General features: G+C 41.1%; 1 protein-coding gene across 1 annotated transcript in view; it reads left to right on the top strand.

The window, feature by feature from the left end:
• The window catches only part of LOC109462087, a 68,996-nt gene that overhangs the window by 33,447 nt on the left and 14,118 nt on the right, over window positions 1–21,431 (top strand). Inside the window, exons 5-6 of the mRNA XM_019758585.1 lie at window positions 17,713–18,057; window positions 19,928–20,221. Coding sequence (XP_019614144.1) covers window positions 17,713–18,057; window positions 19,928–20,221 — 639 coding nt within the window. The remainder of the gene's footprint in view (window positions 1–17,712; window positions 18,058–19,927; window positions 20,222–21,431) is intronic.

Here is a 21,431-nt window from a genome sequence, read left to right as displayed (position 1 = left end):
TGGAGCTGGTCGGGAAACAGGAAACACAACATTTTTTTGCTAGGCCTGATTTAGATGTTAGCCTGACAGGGCCGTGACACAATACCCAATCATCCTTCCCGCGGGTTTACCAGAGACAAGAGCCATAAAAGCCTCCATAAGTCCCGCGCAAATTTGCACACTGCTTAGGCTGTGGCAGATTACGTAAACCGAACGAGAGGCTAGGAGAGAATAAGTCCCCGTAAAATGCACAACAATCATGTTCTTACTGATACATGGTAACGACAAAAGACGACATAGCGTATTACTCATAGGAGATTCAAACTCTACTACTGGATAAATTACGGATATAATTTCCGGACGTTTCGAGTGAGATCCATCACTCTTCTTCAGTGTCACTAATGAACTAACAGAACTCGTTAACGCAAATTATCTCCGTAATCTATCCAGAAGTAGAGTTTGAATTTCCTATGGGTATTGTTTACCTGGATGTCTAACCTTCATCAACGAGTTTATTCATTTAAAGAAGTCAAACCCTTCAGACATAGTTTTAGACATAGCTATAGTTCCAGACAATTATCTTTTATTGTATGTACATTTTAACGTTATTTTGTACTCTGAATCAATGTTGTTTTATCCTTGTTGTTTGCAATTAGCCTTCGGGCAGGAATTTGCAATAAACTTATCATTGACTGATGAATCTATGACTAATAGATTGTAATATATGTTAATAGAAGAACGTTTATTGCCATGTATAATCATGATTCGGTTGGTGTTTATTGGGGAAGATATTAGTACCTAGTTAGACATTTTACACGTACCTTCTTTATTACTATCTGATACCCCCACCACACGATAAAAAGTGTGACTTTTATTGGTATTATTAGCGCCGTGGTATAACACCCACACGTATGCCTGATGTACTACATTTGGGCGTCCCATTTTCAATATAAAGGTCCAAGCCAGTAAAAGCTGCCCAAGTATAACCTGCGAAGCTGAAAGGGGCAAGACCAGAATTAGACCCTGACATGTCTGCCGCCATGTTCATTTTGTCCTCTCGTCGCCTGTAATATAGATGCACAAGCTTGTTAACGTTGACCCGGCATAAACCACGAGAGAGCAACATCAGACGTATCTAATGGCCATCAAAACTGCAAAATAATGGGATAAAGCATCGAGTAGGAGACGTATTTTAAGTGCCTATCAAGTTGTGAAACATACGGGTAAAGTATCATGTTCAACATGATGTCTCTCTCTCATACCCATATACGTCTTGATAGAATAGTGCCGTAAATATCCGAAGCGGTGTTCTCAGTACCCATTTGCGAGCCTCGTGATTCGGGCCCATCAGGCGGTAGGAAACGAGAAGTACATTACGGATAATTTGGCATGCCACCGTTTGCCGGCGGGGTTCCCCACTAACCATGATTGAGTGACAAGGAGATTTTTAATATCTGCGGGGTTGGGAGCCAGCCCGACACGGCGGATAGCGGACTGGGTCCGGTGCGAGCGGGATCGGGGCGTGTGCAGCATCAGCAGCGGCGGAGAGACAGAGAGAGAGATAGCCGGGACCACACTGGTATCTCTCGCGGCGCTCTTGACTGATAGCAGTGGTGGAACTTTTCTTCCCGATTAGGCAATGCTCTTTGACTAATTTCAGTGAGAACCTGAGAGAAGCAACTGGATATCTCTCAACGTGGAATTTTCTTCTTACGTGAGGAAAAAGTATTCCAGTATCGGACCTGCGGTTCGTACGGACGGAGTAAGGTAAAAACAACAGCGTGATCATTCTCCAGAGAGGAGGGCGTTCTCTGCTACTACCGTGGACTGGGAAATTGTGCAGCTGACACCGGCTGTGGCTGAGATCGTGCAACGTTCTGATCCTGGATCTAAGAACTTTGCCTCTCTGTTGTCGGCAAATCTCTATAAAAATGAGACTCCTAAAAGCTTACAAGTCAGCGTTGGAGGTGATTCTCTTCACATGGGCGTTGCAAGGTAAGACTTTATGTTTCATGTTTGTCGCCGTAATTCTGTTACCCTTATGAGCAACGATACATCGATAACATCGAGGGTAACGCCTGTCGGAGTAATATGATTTCCTCCTCCCCAGTTCCCAAAGGGTTTGATAACAAGGCAAGCCGCTTGATAAGCTATCTTCACCATTACCTTATTCTGTTCATCTGCATATCTTATTAACTACATCCGCTTGTAATCCAGTTATCTTATTATTTCACACTGGCTATATCAAATTTCACGGCTTACATTTTCACTTTCTCAAAAAACGTCTTACAAAGCTTTCTGACGCCTTGGCTGTGCTTGAGACTCTTGTAAGACATTCCGGCGAGGTAGATAGGGGTTCCCTCAGTTAGTAGGGAAAAGAAAACATTTGCCTCTCTAAATGCCTTCTGACGTCTTTGCTGTCCTCCATCATGTTTGAGACTCTTTAAGACATGTTGGCGAGGTAAGGGGTTCCCTCAATTAGTAGGGAGAAGAAAACATTTAAATTTGCTAAATCTAAGATTTCTGGCGTCTTGGTTGTCCTCAATCATGCTTGAGACTGTTGTAAGACATTCTAGCGAGGCAGGGGTCACCCCAATCAGCAGGGAGAAGAAAATATTTGCTATATCTACGGCTTACATTTTCACTTTCTCGTAAAACGCCTTGCAAGGCATTCTGACGTCTTGGCTGTCCTAAATCATGCTTGGGACTCTTGTAAGACATTCTGGCGAGGTAGGGGTTCCTTCAATCAGTACGGAGAAGAAAACATTTGCCATATCTAAGGGCCGGGAGGTCGTCTGATATATTTTATTCCCGGAGCCTTTTTACCGAGACGTCGCGATGCACTCTGTCACCCTGACATGCCGTGCCGTGCCAAGCAAGAAAAGCCGTGATCCGTGAAGCCTAAAGTCACCGGTTTCCATGGCAACTGGTTCTCGGTATCGCCAGGGGCCTTGAGATGACGAGTTGAGATCTTAGACCGTCGTGCTCCGCCAAGTAAAGCCTGATGGCTCCGGGCAGCTCGGTCTGTCATCTCGGGGTGCTTACTTAGAGAAGTGACGAAGGATGGCAGCAGTAAATATGAAACAGCTGCTCCCTTACCCAACGTGAGATGCAGAGAGAAATATTACCCAAGATGTCAGCCATGCGTATGTATAAACATTCGTAGCGTATAGTTTTGAAGGATACGGAATTAATGCGAACAATTGGACGTAATGAGAAAGGTGAACTGTGGTTGTGGAAAGTCTTGTAATAAAGCAATGACAAAAAGTAGTTAAAAACGTATTTGGGATTACAGGCTAATACGAACATGATACAATGACAGAAACGTTGGAGAATCCAACACCTTACAACTGTGCAGGGGCGCGTTATCAGTGTTTCTTTTGTTGAGTTCTGCCAGTACAACACGGTGTAGAGCAAGCTAGTTATAGACCTATTTCTAGTCAATATCGTCAAGTTGTTTAGGAAAACATTACAGGTAACACGACCATGTACAATGTGCCAGAAACGTTCCAGTTCACAACTGTGTAGGAGCGCGCTGTTAGTGCATCATTTGTTTCATTTGTTCAGTTCTGCCGGTACCACACGGTGTATTCTGCCAGTACCACCCGGTGAAGAGCAAGCTACAAGCTAGTTATAGACCAGCTACTAGTCAATAACGTCACGTTTGATCCACGGCGTCTCAGATGACACCGACCGGGTTCAGAGCCGCCCAGGCTCAGGCCGAATCCTCCAGGAGCTGTCTCCGGGCGACCCGTCATTTTTCACGGGCGGGGCGGAGCCGCGAACGTGCCGAGAGCGGGCTGCAGACGTGACGGTGAGGGAGTGCAGGTCGCGTCGGAGGTTCGGCAGGACAGACGCCGCGACGCTGGCCTACATGCGCTCCGCCCGCGGGGAAAACTCGGATCGATCTCGGAGATCGAATTGTCGATAAAACACCTCGAGCTTCGAGGGCGGCTGACCGAGAAAATTAATAAGATCTGACGTGTAATACAGCATCTGTAGTAGAAGAATACAACACCCGCAGTTGAGGAAGAGGTTTGGTAGTTGATAAATGGTGTTAATGGTACTAACAAAATCAGGTTATTCAACCTTCTCGATAAAACACCTTGAGCTTCGAGGGCGGCTGACCGAGAAAATTAATAAGATCTGACGTGTAATACAGCATCTGTAGTAGAAGAATACAGCATCCGCAGTGGAAGAAGAAGTTTGGTAGTTGATAAATGGTGTTAATGGTGCTAACGAAATCAAGTAATTCAACATTCTGGTCGGATGAGGCGAGCTTAAGTTCATCCATCCCAAACCCCGCAGCGGAGAAGGAAACTTCGACTCTGCCACTACATTTGGGGAGATATTAGAGGCCGCTGGCGGCGCATCTATATTTTATGCGGCTTTAATGCGTTTGGCCTCCGAGCATATCGGCGCACAATAGAGTGATTTCCTGTCACGGGCGTTAGTACACCACGTATTTCACCCCAACCCGGGAAACTGCGCTTTTCTTATCTGCTGCGATCTGCGGTCGAAAAGGCAGTCTCACTACATTGTTTTCGCATTGTTGGTCGATATCGGCCCTGTCAGATACACAAGCTTCTCCTCTAATTTAACGACTCTGAGATGGTTCTAGGATACCCCCCCCCCGTCCCTAAAGTATTCATCACTTATTGTGCATCAGCAATGACATGATCACGCCATTCGGGAACAATCCCTCTCCGCGTTAATGTCAACCATTCGTCATCCGCGGGCAAAACGCTTCACACTGCAGAACACCCGCCACACGCCCAGCCTTTCCTCTTGGGCGGCTTCTTCATTAAAACTTCAGCGTTGATTATGTAGAAAAAAAGACAAACATGAATAGAATTCCTGATGACGACCTGTTGTTGACGATCTTCGATTCTATAAGAGATCCTACAAAATCTAACGGAAGAGACTGTACAAGTAAGTATTGTACAGTTGATACAGTGAAAAATAAAATATCTCGAAAATGTCTAAATAGAATAGGCTTTTCAAAATAGTCACCAAAATCTTCCCGAGATTTCTCCAACTAGAAACCAACTATTCTATAATCACAAAAAACACAACTCATTAAAACCTGGGACTATTCTTTAGCCACTGGCTCCAAAAAGAAGTCAAACCCCCAGTAACTAACGTAGGTACAAGCACCAGATAGATCTAGAAACATTTCATTTTACCTTTATTTGAGTTTACATATGCTGCAAATTAATAGAATAAAATGTAAAAATAGACCTTTTGACACTTTGAATATGTTGGGTAGTAATGTTCACCAAGTTAAATGTAGCAGTAGGTAGTAGTATGTTTCAGTTTGACTGGGTAGGTTAGAAAGTGAACCCCTGCGGGTTAGATGAGCAGATTTAGAAGTTCCCAGGTGAGATGAATATCCGTGTGGTCTAGAACTGAACGAAGGTCAGACCCATCTAGATGTTAAAGACTGGAGGCTTCACCTACGCTAAGATAGATCTGCCCTGTACACTTTATAAACTACTCGTTTAGTCTTATTGGCAATGCGGAAGATGATGCACACGTTTGAAAACAAAATTTATAGATGACATGTCAAATTTTATAGCTAAAATGTTGTATGAATTCAACGTGTGCTCCATTCTGCCATACATCTAAATTCTATGTGGTAAAGCTACAATATTTTACTGACAAAACAACCATTATCTGTATCAGGAAAAACACAACGATATGGAATGCATGCTCTAATGCACACAAGCATTGCATAAGCATCTATCATTTCTTTACAGCAGTAATTACAAAACTGGTGCAATTTTCTCCCTAATTATGACTCGTACTATTTCAAGATAAAAAGTTACGTATCAAATGGTTTACATAACTGCAGACGACGGCATAATAAGTTTAATAGAGGGGTAAGAAAATCAAATCTACGTTATAATACAGTCCGTGACGTTGGAGAACTGAATGGGCGTTATAGATGGTGCTACTTGGCTGGTGAGGAAATCTCCACGTCTCATTGCATTTACGCCTTGTCTGTCAAAACTTCCTATAGTATGTGCTACAACTGCCTTTCTTTTACACCATTGTTACTCTAGACTATATAAGCCAAATGGTGTATGTTTATGTGTTATTTATATCTGTTATTGTCATTTTTCAGTGGTGGCGTGAAAATAAGCATCTCACCAGAGTACGTCAGCACTGTGTCTTTGTTCTTTGTCATGTTGCCTAATAAAAAAAAAACATTCCTCTGACGACGGTACAAAAATTCATTTTTTCTCAAGCAGGAGCTTCAAATAGACTATAGAATCGGTACAATTTTCTCCGGTCCGTGACGTCGGAAAACGGGATGGCCGCTATAGATGGCACTACTTTTTTCCCACCATTGTAATGATTGTTACTCTGGACTATATAAGCCAAATGCTGTATTATCATTTGTTATTTATATCTGTTACTGTCAGTTTTAATTTTCTTTCTTTCAGCAGTGGGGTAAAAATTAGCATCTCGCTAGAGTGCGTCACCACTGTGTCTTTGCTCTGTGTTATGTTTTCTAATAAAAAAATAAATCGGAGGTCTCATACCTTCAAAAAATATGTAGTTTTTTGTAATGTTTTTTTATTTGTCGCATTACTATGTACAATCCACAAAAGCGTTCTGAAGTTATTATGACTACAAATGTGCGGAAACACACACACACACACGCACACTAGCAGACCAAAAACAAAAAAAACTGGGTGGGGAAATCCACGTCTCATTACATTTGCGCCTTGTCTATCAAAACTTCCTCTGACGACGGTACCAAAATTCAATTACCCTTCCGCGGAGTGATAAAAACCGTGGCTGGCGATCGATCCAGTCCCCGCCTGGGTTCTGCCGACGTCCCGGTTCCGTGCCACTGCCGGGTTTCAGGCACTTAGTCGCGGCCTCCGGGGACCAGCCAAATCCCAGGCCAAATTTGCCAAACAATCATTACGGCAATGATCGCGATCAGGGCGGAGCACGCGATGGAGACTCTATCTGCTCTGCTCCTTGTGTTACTATAGGGACAGAATGTACACATTATTATTTACCATAATATGCCTGTACTCTTCTTTGTCAGTGGTGGGGCTAAGATTAGCATTCTGCTAGAGTTGCCAACCACTGTGTCCTGTACGGTTTTATGTTGCTCAATAAAAAGAAATAGGACAAAGCTCGTGATATGTGAAATACACTGTTAGTTACAAATTCTCCATTACGTACGTGATATTTAGTTGGTTTGGACAGGGATGGGACAGAATGTACACAAGGATAAACCTTCTGTGATGTACAATGTCAGATTTGTTAATTTTTTTCTATTAAGTATAATGTGCTATGATAAACAATAGCCTGGGTTGTAACATTACAATAACAATCCTGACTAATCATTGGTGTACAGCAACTGCAATGTTCAGAGAATATACGAATGGAAAGTTCAACTAGTTGCAGGAAAATTGAGATGGCTCCATGCCCAAAACGTGGGCTTCAAGTACTTCATCATTGGTCCCCGGGGACCAGGCAAATTCCGACCCTAATTTGTCACATAATCATTGCGGCGATCATCGTGATCGAGCCTTGCCACGCGACGGCGGGAAAGAGACATCTCACGCTGTCACCGGGATTTGGAAATGGGTCTCTTGATCTCTATTAGCACATGCCTTCAAATATCAGAGTTGTCAAGTTGTGAACCGAGAATTGGGGTATTCAAAAACTAGTATTTCCCCAGAACTATCGTAGACTAGAACTCGTTGCCACCAAGCACAGTTGGGGCATCACACTAGAAAGCTTTAAACAACTCCTACAGTTAAATGTGCAAAGATTGGGTGTAACAAGTCGTTCGGTGTGATATAGCTAGCTGCCGCCGCGCTGCTTGCCTCCGAAGCTGGTGTGTTACGCCAAAGGGCGGTTATTCCGGCTATACTGATACAGATACAGATACATCTGTAGCTGTAGGAAACGGCTGGATATCTGAACCCTCTGGTAATGGCTAATGCGATGATAATGATGACACAGGGAATCGCACTGTGGTTTGTATTGATTTTGTCCTTAATGTCGCCACTGTGTTTTATCGTGTGTTTGCTGAAAAGGAAGGAAAATAAAGTGCAGTGTACGGACACTGAAAGCTTTTAAACATATCCTATATCGGTATGTCAATATCGCTAATTCAACTTAAGATAACGTAAACTGTTAAGAATTATTTTTGGCATGAATGGAGACGATCTCGACCATCTTTTCTTATTTCTCCAACATCCGTCTATCAAAATTGTGATGCAATTCCAAATCTGGATAAATCAACCAAGTTATCGACGTCTTCGTTAAATCTTGTTCATGTTATGAAAAACAGTCACCACCTATTACCTGATTTTTTGCTGAGTCAATCAGCCTGCCATCTATCTGTTAAATAATTCTGCCGTGACAGTACCTAGAACAAATCACAGGCCTTGCCTTGATAGATCCCATACATTCTGCTGCTGAATAAATAACCATGCTTCCGTGCTAAAACCAAAATAGTTTCTCGCTCAACGGACTCGGGCAATGAACTAGAAAATGGATTTTCCAAGCCATTGACTACTGTGTACCTTTCGGACGTGATTAGGTTACCGCAATCCTTATCAAGTTGGGCATCCTGGATTCTGATTGAAAATAAAGTTATAACCATCTACCTGTCAGGTCTGAACAGATCTTGGGCGTCCTTCGGTTTCTGGGTCAAATAATACACATCACTGGATTCACGTTTTATTGAATAACCGATGTTTATGTCTCATCATATCCACATAATCATTATCCTTGCAAAATTTAACTGACAGATTTTTATCTGAACGTTTTATAATGTGGTTTAGGAAAATTAATCGTGCAATTATCCGAGCACCTTTGACATACTGAAAGAAAATCTAAACGGCAGTCAGTAATGGATTGTGAAGAAAAAGGGGAAATAGTCAGTACTAGTAATTGAAGCATCTGATTCTTTCCAATATATTTTCTATTATTTTATAGTCTCTACCATTTTATGTCATAATCAAATGGTTCTAATTCTGCCTCTCGTCTCTTTATTCTTCTTTTAAATGTTAGACTGCATTACTTTTTTTACAATATCATCATTAGTTCTGTCATTGACATTGAATTTTAATGATTTGTTATTACAATTATTGAACTGTATTATCCATCTAGTTTTAGTATTACAAATTTATATGAGCCTGTTGGTTCTGCAATGTGTTACTCCTATTGTGTTAAGGTGCTATTTTGTTTTCATATATTATTCTATAATTTCTGTTGGAACATTTGTCACTATCCATGGTATTTCTTTACATTTTTGTTACTTTTCAACAAACCTAGTCAATTGTGATAAAACTAGGTCGATGCATTCCTGGTGCGATTTTGTGGCTCCGATATATTCTGAATAAATCAATCACCCATCTCGTTGTTACGCTCCAGGTCTAATCGCCCCTTTGGAGCTCGCACAAAAACGTTCCCACTACATGAGTCTGATGCACTCAAGGGCTACATGGAGAGTGTTAGAGGTTCGATGTTCGGTCAGGTATTCATGTTTCCCTTCAATAAATCAATTACTCATGTTTAACGTTTAGACACGGTCGAAGTCTCCTAATCACGTTGGAACTAGCACAAAATATTCAACAGAATAAGCACAACTAAGGGCTTTTAGTCTTACTTCGTATGATCGCAAACTAAGGCAAACTTTGGATAGTCGTGTATGTATCTGTATCTGTATAGCCGGTATAACCACCCTTCGGCGTAACACACCAGCTTCTGTATCTGTATAGCCGGTATAACCGCCTTTCGGCGTAACACACCAGCTTCTGTAGTCTGTATAGCCGGTATAACCGCCCTTCGGCATAACACACCTAGTCTTCTGTATCTGTATAGCCGGTATAACCGCCCTTACGGCGTAACACACCAGTCTTCTGTATCTGTATAGCCGGTATAACCGCCTTTCGGCGTAACACACCAGCTTCTGTATCTGTATAGCCGGTATAACCGCCTTTCGGCGTAACACACCAGCTTCTGTATCTGTATAGCCGGTATAACCGCCCTTCGGCGTAACACACCAGCTTTGCAGCGTAACACACCAGCAGCTGGCTACATTACACCGATCGACTTGTTACACCTAACCCTTGAACACCTAACTCTAGACATTGTTTAAAGCTATCCAATGACAATGCCCCTACTATACTTTGTGACAGCGAGTTCCACTGAAACAAATGTCTGAAACAATAGAAGAACAATTCAGCTGTCGTTTTACGAAGAAGACTGACTTGAAAACACTGTGACATTAAAGTCTTACGACGTCCTACGACGAATACTACGAAGATGTTGTCGTGGAAATCTAACGCTCCCCCCCCCCTCATAGCATTTTTAACCATATAGAAGTCAACACTAAATATGCTTAAACCAGAACAAATTCATACGTAGTAAGAAGTAAGTAAGTTAACCGTAACATGTCGAGGTTGAAACCTTAATGCACGGTCCTGTCGCTGCACATTTTTTCTCAATGCAACAATCAATAATCGTCTTGGCATTTTTGAGCACTAGCCAACCCTCTGGAACTAGCTCAAGATATCTTATCACACAAGCCCTAGCTTTGAACCGTTGAAATCTTGAACATTGTGTAGCACAAGTAGTTTTTTTTTTATTCTGAACACTACAATCAATAATCATCTTGACATTTTTCAACACGGAACAACCCTAGGTCAGAATACGAGTCCCAATTTTTAACCATTAGAGTATTTTTTTTTTAGATTTCGTAGCTCCGTATCTTTTCTGAATACACCAATCAAAAATCATCTTGACAAGTCTACGCATTAGCCAACGCTCTGGAACTACATTGTAGCTGAAGACATCTTCGAAAACAAGCCCTAGCTTTGAACCGCTGACATCTTTTTTCTTAACATAGTGTATACTTCTACGTAGCTCCGCATGTATTCTGAATACACCCATTAATAATCATCTTGACATGTGTGAACATTAGCCAACCAGCAGGAACTAGCTCAAAGCATCTCAGAACACGAGTCCTAGTTCTGAACAATACTCCATTACCGCTCGGGTGACCGTTATTTTCCGGGAATGGAAAGGAACGACGATGTGCAGTCCTAGTCCTAGTTTTAGGTCTTTCTTAAGGTTATATATCTCCGTATTTTTTCTAAATAACATTTGACATGCCTGGAGCTAGTTCCAGAGGGTTGGTTACTGTTTAGGCATGTCAAATGTTATTTAGAAAATGAATACGAGTCCTAGTTCTGAACAGTACTCCATCGCCGCTCCGGTGACTGTTATTTTCCGGGAATGGAAAGGAACGACGGTGTGGCATCGATCCTGGTGCCTGATGATGAACTAAAGCGACATGTTTCCATTCTATCAGGCGCGCCCGACCGTGACGCTGATTACCCTGTACACGGGAGGCATTAGGCAAAACAAACGGGATTTTCTGGATAACATAACGAGATCATCGATAATGTTTTGTTTCTTACTTTGATGCAGTGGTGTGTGATGCTGGCTGTGTATATGTGATGTTCCCACTGAATCAAAACCATTTGTACAATCATTATGATTGAGTCAAAATTTAAAAATGTAGGACCCTTGTTCTTTTTCGGCCCGCCTTGTTTTTTTTTCGCCCGCTCACATTAGATTTGGAGTCTGCGGAGGATGTAAGAAACATACAATTTACTTGCTGTGGCCTTAGGAAAAATTAACAGGATTTCCTGGATAACATAACGAGATCATAGATTCCCAGTTAATCCAGAACCTCAGTTAACCTCCAATACATCTTTCAGCCTTTCAATGTAGATTGTAGTATTAGGATTTGACGTTGTTCAGATCTATCTCAATCCATTAATTGGGTAAGCTCTGTGCTGCTCCTACCTGTGTTTATCTATGTGTTTTTCTCTTCTCTGTACTTTTGTTCATTTCCATATGAGCAGCCAACAATGTACTAGCATCGACTGTCTAGCTGACCCGTGGAATATATGTTGTGACAGTTTCAATAAATATGGATAAAAAATGTAAATTCTTTATGCTAAGCTAGAAACGTGTAAATCAGCAACGTAACCTTATTTTCCATTTTCCTTTCTCCCAATTATATAAGTATGAAATTTGTAGAGTGTTAAACCATCTCAAAGACCCGCGACGACATTTCAATGACTTTATTCTACAATTTCAGACAATTTCAGGCAGATTTTCCTTTACACATCCGTAGATCTAAAATCTCCAGCAAAATATTTCAGATCTACGGGCGATGTCATCCATGTAATCACGTTAGTATGGCCTCATACCACCCGGCCGGTAGAAATGAGGGTAATATGAGGGAAGTGCTAAACTGTACTGAACACAATTATGCTGTCGTTACCCCGTCAGCTATTATCATCGATCACAATTACCCCCAAACATCTAACACCATCGGGAGTCAGGTCACTTCTCTAAAAAAAACTAGGACACATACGGCATGCATGTAGCTTATTGTTATTCCAATTATTGTATTGTATAGTAGAAGCCTAGAAAGTAATGGTAACTTGTATTACAGTTTACATGTACATTACAGTGGCCGCAAGTTCCCTGTGCTTTTACCATTTAAAAGATCCTAGAAAGACTGCATCTGCCGAAATTTCAAAACCCACTCGTTATAAAGAACGTGAAAAAGCCCGTTGTCTAACGTCTGCAAACCCCACAATAGTACGGAGTACCTATTGTTCTTCAGACAGTACACAGTAGTTGTATGTACTCTTTTATTGTAGTTTACTTTAACACTGGATATGCAATTAGCCTCAGGGTATGAGTTTGCAAATAAAAGATCTAGTGATCACACAGACCAACAACTACTGGAATTCCAGTGCAAAAAAGAAAACCCGATATAAAAAGTCTAAAAACACGCCCAAAATAACAGAAAACCCAAACCTCTGCTTGGATAATAACCAACAACGTGGTTTCCACAAAACAAGAATATTACAAACGTAAATCGACACATGTATAACCAGGGGAAGGCGAGTAAGAGTGCTATTTTAGTACCCATCTACACACCAGGGACGATATATCGCACGTAACGCGAAGTTGGCAGGAAAGGATTGCTGATGCAGCCGCAAATTGGGCTTCAACGTCGTAAATGGGGCTTAAATGTAGATATACGGGCAATCAGCGTGTTGGGAAATACCCAGATCATTGGAAGAGATACGGCTGTGATATCCTCCGTGGTTTGGCAGGGATTTCCCGGCTTATTGTTCAGACTGCCTTGAGAGTTGGGGATTTACAGATGCTGTATCAAAAAGTTTATTATAACAACGCTGCGGTTGGTTTAGATAACATAGTACATGTACGTCAACGTTATCACGATGTGTCGCTCTTTCCAACATCTATGGTCTTTTTGTGACAAACCTAGTGGGAAAATACGCTGTGCTTAAAGTCACAATGGCTACCTACAGTTCAAAGATGTACGTCTAACTTTATCAAATAATTAGTCAACTTCAAACTTGGACATAAGACCACTGCGGTTAGGCTAGATAACATAGTGCCTCATATGTTGTCACGGTGTGACGTTTTTCCAACATTTAAGGTATTTTTGTGACAAACCTAGTGGGAAAATACGCTGTGCATAAAGTCACAATGGCTACATACATTTCAAAGATGTAAGTCTAACTTAGTTGATTAAAGTAGTGCATGGACGCTGTATAGCTCATAATAGCCAAAGTAGCCACATTAAAGCAAATGGTTATGTAAAATGACACCTAGAAATGCACCTAAAAATGCACTGCAATACAAAATAACTCTTTAAGATTTTTACTTCATTCTTTAATATGTTAACTTTCAAATGTAGCTGATTTTCTCCCCTTGCTTTGCACCAGTATACTCAAACGTCCTGAAAGTATTTGTAAGAAATCCCTGGACATAAAAAGCTGTACTGTTTTCGAACCTCCCCTTGGAGCCAATTTGCACCACTCCATCCGGGGGTGGGTTGTAAGGCTTGATATGGATCGACCTAGTTGGTGTAAAGATGTACGAGCGTGTTCCATTAATGAAAAACAACATCAATATCCAGCATCATTAGCGTCTGCTGAAGCATCATTCATGATCACTCCAACATTAAAGGCATCCAATGCAGTTTTTAGGACTTTAGAAACCAAAGTTTTCAAAGTCAATATTACTTGTCAAATTATCCCAATGTATATTGACCCTCAAGGAGCAAAAAGACAAAAAAAATCAGAAGGAAAATGGTTAGTGGAAGGACCCTTGGCTGATTTTTAGGGTACCACCCAGAAAATAAAGGACTCATGTTCGGGCATGTTTCTGCAGTGCTAGATACCCAAAGCATGAAATACTGATTGAAATGTGCTAATGTGAAGCAGTATGTGTCAATATCATAAAGATTGCTTTATTCAGAAAAATTCAAATTTTCCTGCTCTGAAATCACACTGGATGCCCTTAACAACAAGGTGTGGGATTTATCTATGGCATATTCTCTGTAGGATCCACTACCTTCCACTTACTCCGCACCTCACGAGGAGATGTAGATTGGGTTGACAATTAGAGAGCTAATTGATGGATGTGGTAATAAGTTCCCGCGTGTTAGTAAGATTCCCCGCTGACACGGCTGCCATCTGTCTGCATCTCCACACACTAATGAGCCTGCCTGCTTTACAAACAATCATAAAACATATACATGTACTTTTATGGTAGCTTTCCTGCTTTCTTTCAGCGCGGTGATCATGATACATAAAACAAACTTCTATTGATTTTCCGTGCATTACAAATCGTTACTAATTTGCAAACACTGATTAAAATAAGTTAAACAAGCTGCTTTTGAAACCGAATTACCAAGGTTGTAGGGTCAAAGAATACGTTGTACATGTATTAAAAATGTGTTTGTTACATCTATGGCTTCTTGTTCACGATTTAACTTGGGAATTGTTGGTTTATTCGTATCCACACACGTATATAGTTGTTGATTTATTTGTAAGTTTGTACCCACTTGTTTCCTTGTAGATATAGTTGCACGGGACCTTACGAAAGTCGCTGTACTTTAGTTGTGTCAAGAAGGATTTCTCTCTGTACTCGTCTTGCCGCCCTGCCTGTGTATCCCATTAGGAAGTCTAGTAAAACCCTGCCAGCGGTGTTCGCCATTAAAACATCAGACACGAGCCATGAAATTTGTCCTTTATAAAGTGCGATGTCCTCACGCCTAAGTTCCCCCGACCCTCAGCGAGATATTGGATATAGAGAATGAAATATGAGGCTTTCTTGCATCGATGCCCGCGTTATTTGCGTCGGAGAAGGGTGTAATATCAATACAATAACAGGTAATAAAAATTGACTAAACTTCATCAGTTCGTTAATGGGCCTTGTTATGAGTTATAGCTAAAGGAAAAAGATGTGATTTATGAAGAGATTTTGAGTTAAAAAGCTTAATTAACATATGCAGCATTATATACATGTATATTGCTTCTACAATAGAGGATTTATAAATTAAAGGAATACAGTGTCAAGTAATAAAGGTTGCTGTGTAATATGCTTAAAGTATGATATTTGGCATCATCTAATATTTGAACATTAATTGGAAGACTTGTCAGATAGACTCGACGTCATCTACTGTTGTTATACACATCATTTTGCTTTTTCAAGTAGCTGCTAGTGCAATGCAGCTTCGCGACGCTTTGGGTTGGGTTCAATAAGAAAAGAGAGGAAAATTGCCCACCAATCATACATGTCATATTTCATTTACGTCATACAATCAGCATTCAGGGAGACTCAAAACACTTCCCTGGGGTCTGAACTCCCTAATTTCTTGTCCTCCATGAGTCCACATACACACCTTTTAATCAGTACAGTTGGTAAAGGTTAGACAACCAGGTAAACGATACTCAGAATTTGTCTTCACTTATTTCCATATCAATCAATAGTTCTTGCTTATAAACCTGCATTTCTCCTGGGGTCTCTTTCGTGTCACTGACGAAAGGTAGTGAATGTTACCTGCAACGTCTGACCGTTAGCAAAATCATATCCAGTTGCTTGAGTAACTGTTTTTCGGCGTAAGAGTGGTGGGTACCACTCGAAACATCCGGAAGTACGTCACCCCGTGATTTATCCTGTAGTAGAGTCTAAATTGTCTATGAAAAACCTCTTAATCTTTCCTCAGAATGCTGACTTAGCCGGGGTTAATAACCTCCGTGGCGCCTGGTACAGAATTGATAAAATCAGTCGTGATTTACGTTCATTACTTCCAGTAGTAATCGCGTCATAACCTTATTAGCCCTCTCAAGACGCCTCCATGGAGAATTAAGATTACGAGCAGGATTAAGACGAATGACGAAGATCCCGTATGTCTTGACGTACGGACGGCGTCTCTCCTTAGTAATAAACCCGGTCTAGCTGTAAATGTCATTTCAGATGTATCTCGTCTTCCTCACGAGGCGGCCCAAAGCTAATTTAGACTGTCAGGATAAGCCTCAGAACGGCAGTCACATCACGACCGACTTGAGGGGCCTTAAACTAAGGAGGAGTAATATGTTCTACAGAAAACACAGGTAGAAATAGATTGTTTTAGATAAGTTAGATATTTAGATTGTTCATAGATAAGTTGGATATTAGCAGCCGGGTGCCTTTTGGTTATTTGGAAGCTGCATGCACACAAATCATCGTTTTCTGTAACCATGGCGTTTTAATGATGAGGCTGAAATAATATTATCCATAAAATATTTTTTCCGCTCAATCAGTCCTCAGGCAACTTATTCCAAGTCTTTGGGTCTTTTTCCCCTTATTGTGGACACAAAAATCCACAAATTATTCATTTTATATAGATATTGAACATTAATTGATCTACAATAAACGATGATATATTGCATATAGAACATTTATATTCATCTTTTGACATCTCTTTAAGAGCTCGCCATGTTGTGCAAGTGATAATATTAACAGGTAATCATGATAGAACAGGTAGGATACTGTTCCACGTTTATTGCGCCAATAAAGGGTAATTGAACTCAGTTTCTATGGCAACGATGACGTGTTCATCCTATTAAGGGCATATGTTCTCCTTAGCCCATTACGGAAACGACATCTGTGATCTGTGTGTAACGTTCCCACTGTGATCAGTCAGACGTAAAGTAACAACAGCACCTTGGAAATTAAGCCACAGGGATCAGGTTTATGCATTAAGACCTTGTCAAATAAAATTTGAGAAAAGTTGTAACAATATAGTGGAACCACATAGTACTAATATCTACTACTATAGATGCTTGTGCCTGTACCTTTAAAGATTAAAGATTCAAGATCACTTTATTGAACATTGCAGTGTATCACTGAATTGCGTCCAATTTACACAATTTAAAAACAATTCAATACCTACAGACATTATTTTACATACTAAAATCCATTGACAATTTAAAAAGACGGTAGTTTAGAATATAGTATTCTAATACAACAAACGCACTGTATCATCATCCCTGCATGCTAGGGATTTCAGACTTCCAGGTTCCTATTTCGTGTTAGACGTAGTAGTTCTATTTCTGATGGTATTAGAACAAAAATCATCTTGCTATAGTAAAAACCATTCCTTAGTTAATAAAGTAGAACCGATCTGTATAACTTTTGTAAATGTTGTATTTATAGTCTTCATCATAGTTTTGGTGTTGTGACAAACTCACGTAATTTATGTAACCCTGCCAATTTGTTTTTGAATTTGTATGAAACAAACAATTAAGTAGAAGCATACCGTTTGTATCATTCTTAAATGTTTTAAAATGCTGTTGTCCTCAGGCGTGTTCTGCCAAGACGCCATCCGGCTGGACATGCCTGAGTCCGTGAACACGGTGCAGAACGCCCCGGTCACCCTCCCGGCCAGATACACCTCCAAACACAACCTGCTCTCCCTCGTCTGGAGTAAGATCTCCCACAACTCGCAGAAGCGCACCATGATATTCTCCTACTACCCCGGGGTGGGCGGACGATCCTATGGCGAGTACGAGGGGAGGGCAGAGTTGGTGGGAAAGGCGTCCCTCCAACTGGACCGTACCACTAGTGAAGATGAAGGGGAGTACGTTCTGGAGATCACGTTTGATGAAATCGGAAGGGAGGAGGGATTCGTGCGACTCAACGTCATGGGTGAGAGGATTCTTGAAAACGTTTCTATTTCTGCATTGACAAATGACTAATAAACTGGTGGACGTACCGACAACTTAGTACATGATACCAGCTCAGAAAAGAACAAGAAATAGTCATGCAATCAAGTACCAGAGTTATGAACCAAGGATTGAGGATTCTAGATATTTTATTACCTTCGCCAAGAAGTTTATGTTTTCATAGCAAACGTTTAACTTTATTTAAACACACAATTGTACAGGGATCAAATTTGGTCTTTAACAATTATAGAGACTACAATACTCAGTCTCCCAATGCTGCATCATACACAAGTTAATTTCTATTAAACTGTAGGTAATGATCCGGAAAATTGATCAATTGGGCGGTGATTTAAAATTCTACAATTACTTTAGTAAATACATCACTGAAAATAGAACCGTTCTTATCCAATAATTTCAGAGGTCAAAAGAAGACATTAAGTTAAAGATCTTTCTTATAAAGTCCAATATCCTAGATAATCAATTGGTTTTACTTATAACCGAATATAAACATGCCTTTCTGAGTTTGTATGGATGGACTGTGCTACTTCTTGCTACTTCTCCTACTACTCCCACGCAGTGATGCTGATTGCAAAGATAGATTGGAGGACTTCATTTTCCACCAGTGTGCATGATGATACATTGTCTAGCAATGTTTGCCAATTTACTGCATGTAATCTGATTTTTGTTTTCATTGCATGTCTTGATTAACGTACAGAGTAGATGATCAGTGGTAATGACCGAATTATGAGTTGACAACGCGGTGTTTTATTTCTCCCTAACGAACTCGTTAGAGGCGTCATGTCATAATTTTTCCAATCAAATTCTTGCAACTAACGAGCAATCATATCCTGATTTTTTTCACGGTACTTTTATGTTCACTGTTTTCACTGTCAGTTTTGTACCGTAAACTTATCATTACAGTTAACAATTCCTTGACTTTCTTTATCCTGCACCTGTTGCCACCGTGAATATGTCAACTTTTTTTCCTCAGACTGTGAAATTTTGCTACCGTGAAGATCAAGTGAATTACAGTATAGCGAGTGAAAATGAGAAACGATATCGGCCACAGTCGCAAAAGGGAAGATAAATCGCATCTCCTATCTGAATGTACAGTAATGTAAAACCGCTACTACTTCTAGCCCAGGGTGCTCTTAAAGAGTTTAGCGTTTGGCTGCGGTGGTTTGGAGTGGCGCCGCCATGACAGATGATAAAGCGCCCGGATTTGCGGGAGGGCAGGCAAACGTTTCAAAGGATTAGGGGCGGTGCAGCCGTTTGAAGCGCCTGAATTGCTATTTGAAAGGGTGGACACGGAGGAAGGTCACTAGGGCTCCTAGCTAATGTTTCTCTTTCAATGCGGAACGAAGCGGGGTGAAATACATACGACCTGACAGAACATAGTACGACATGGGCGGCTGTGTTATTCTGCTGCTAAAGCTGTTTTATTATGTTTACCTTTGCAGAAGGAAAACAAATTGTTTTTGCTCAGTTTCTTCTTCCTCCTCTTCTCCAAACAAATAAGGTCAATGACCTGAACCAGACGTCTGCCACCATGGTAACTGGAGTTGGGTTACATCATGTAGCAATTTTTTAGCAGGAGGGATTTGGACTCCTGTCACCATATATATATGAATCTGTTTGAGTTAACAAGAATTAACAGAGCAGACCATATGCGAAGGTAAAGATTATGCATTTGCTTTGAAAATGTTACCTTTCTAGTTGTAAAGTAGATCATCATGGATTATGAAGTAAGTTGAAAAAAAGGACAATTTCAAAAATAAGAAATATGTATATGTAAAAATCTCTCAATAGCATATATTTGTTATGTTTGTAATCCTATAATTAATACCGTGCAGTCCCCCCTGTTGTACAAGTGGGTCCGTCCGATCCCTACGTCACCACCATGGGCAGGACGGCGACTCTGACATGCGCAGTGAGGGACGCCAAGCCGAACGTCACGGCGCTGCACTGGGAACGAGACGGGGTCAAACTGGACAGCGCGAGGTCACGCACCAAATATGGCGGCGGGAACGTGGACGTTCCCACTCTGCACGTCAGGGGGGTGACCAGGGCTGACGCAGGGCTCTACACATGCGTCGTTAGTCACGTGGTCAGCCCAGCTGCCGCCAGCCTCAAACTCATCGTGCTATGTAAGTGCAATCATATATATCTCTACTATAAACTCAAAGTACTATGTAAGTGAAGTTTTTCCCTGTATACACCACCTCTTAGGACTCCTGGAAGTTCCACACTGAAAGCTTCTTTCCTAGAACGACATCACTATGGAGCAAGCTACCACGTGATTGTTTCCCATATGGGAATAACCTTAAACTTTTAAGTCAACAAACATCTGTCCTGAATGTCTGTACAGTAACCCAAAACATTTGAGTGGCTCCCATGAGCCTAGTTTTGTGGTGAACATGAAGTAAATAAAAAGAAAAGATATATCCAAAAATGCTGGCTCCAGGCCAGATTCTGGGACCTTCACGTTCCGCCAATTCAATTTTTCTAACCTTTTGATGTGTCATTCTGTCTGTCAATCTTCCCCCAACCCCAAAAACGTGCTATCAACCTACTCTTTCCGGACAAATCCACAATCGCAAGCAATACTTCATTACACGGAGATAGAAAATAACAACAACAAAGGAGCATCATGATATTGTAATACTAAGATAAGCAGCTGAAAGTTTCAACCACAACTGCCTTCAACCATCTTATACTGTGTTCTTTGTGGCCTTGCCTCGGATGCTGTAATTGTTTTCCACTATCACGCTAAAACTAATTGTTTTACGCACTGATTACCTCCGCAAGTCACTTTACTTGTGCTTGACTTGCGCTTGCTCAGGTTTGAAATTGCGCCTCAGTTTTCTGAAAGTTTACAAAGTTCCTTGCTTTGGTGAGACTCAGTCTGCAGAGGAAGACCAAACAAATCTCTAACTTCAACCAAGCAAGAAATGAGCTTTCTAGTACGCTGATTCGAATCAACAACTCTCGATCCCTTTGAAGGGAATAACAGATCCTAGGAGGCAATCTTCATCTGAGCACAGAGACAGGGATAGTACAAACATTTATCTATAACTTAAGTCATGTGTTTGTAAGTTTCGTCTTCTGTTGTATAATTGATCATTCAAACCTGAAGAAGGCTGTAGTGTGTTACGCCGAAAGGCGGTTATACCGGCTATACAGATACAGATATAGAAGCTGGTGTGTTACGCCGAAAGGCGGTTATACCGGCTATACAGATGTAGAAGCTGGTGTGTTACGCCGAAGGGCGGTTATACCGGCTATACAGATACAGAAGCTGGTGTGTTACGCCCAAAGGCGGTTATACCGGCTATACAGTTACAGATACAGATCTGC

This window comes from Branchiostoma belcheri, unplaced genomic scaffold, assembly GCF_001625305.1.
Source record: "Branchiostoma belcheri isolate BF01 breed outbred unplaced genomic scaffold, Haploidv18h27 scaffold99, whole genome shotgun sequence".
Lineage (NCBI taxonomy): Eukaryota > Metazoa > Chordata > Leptocardii > Amphioxiformes > Branchiostomatidae > Branchiostoma > Branchiostoma belcheri.
Note: the sequence above shows the minus strand (reverse complement) of the source record. Positions and strands in the feature narration are given on the sequence as shown.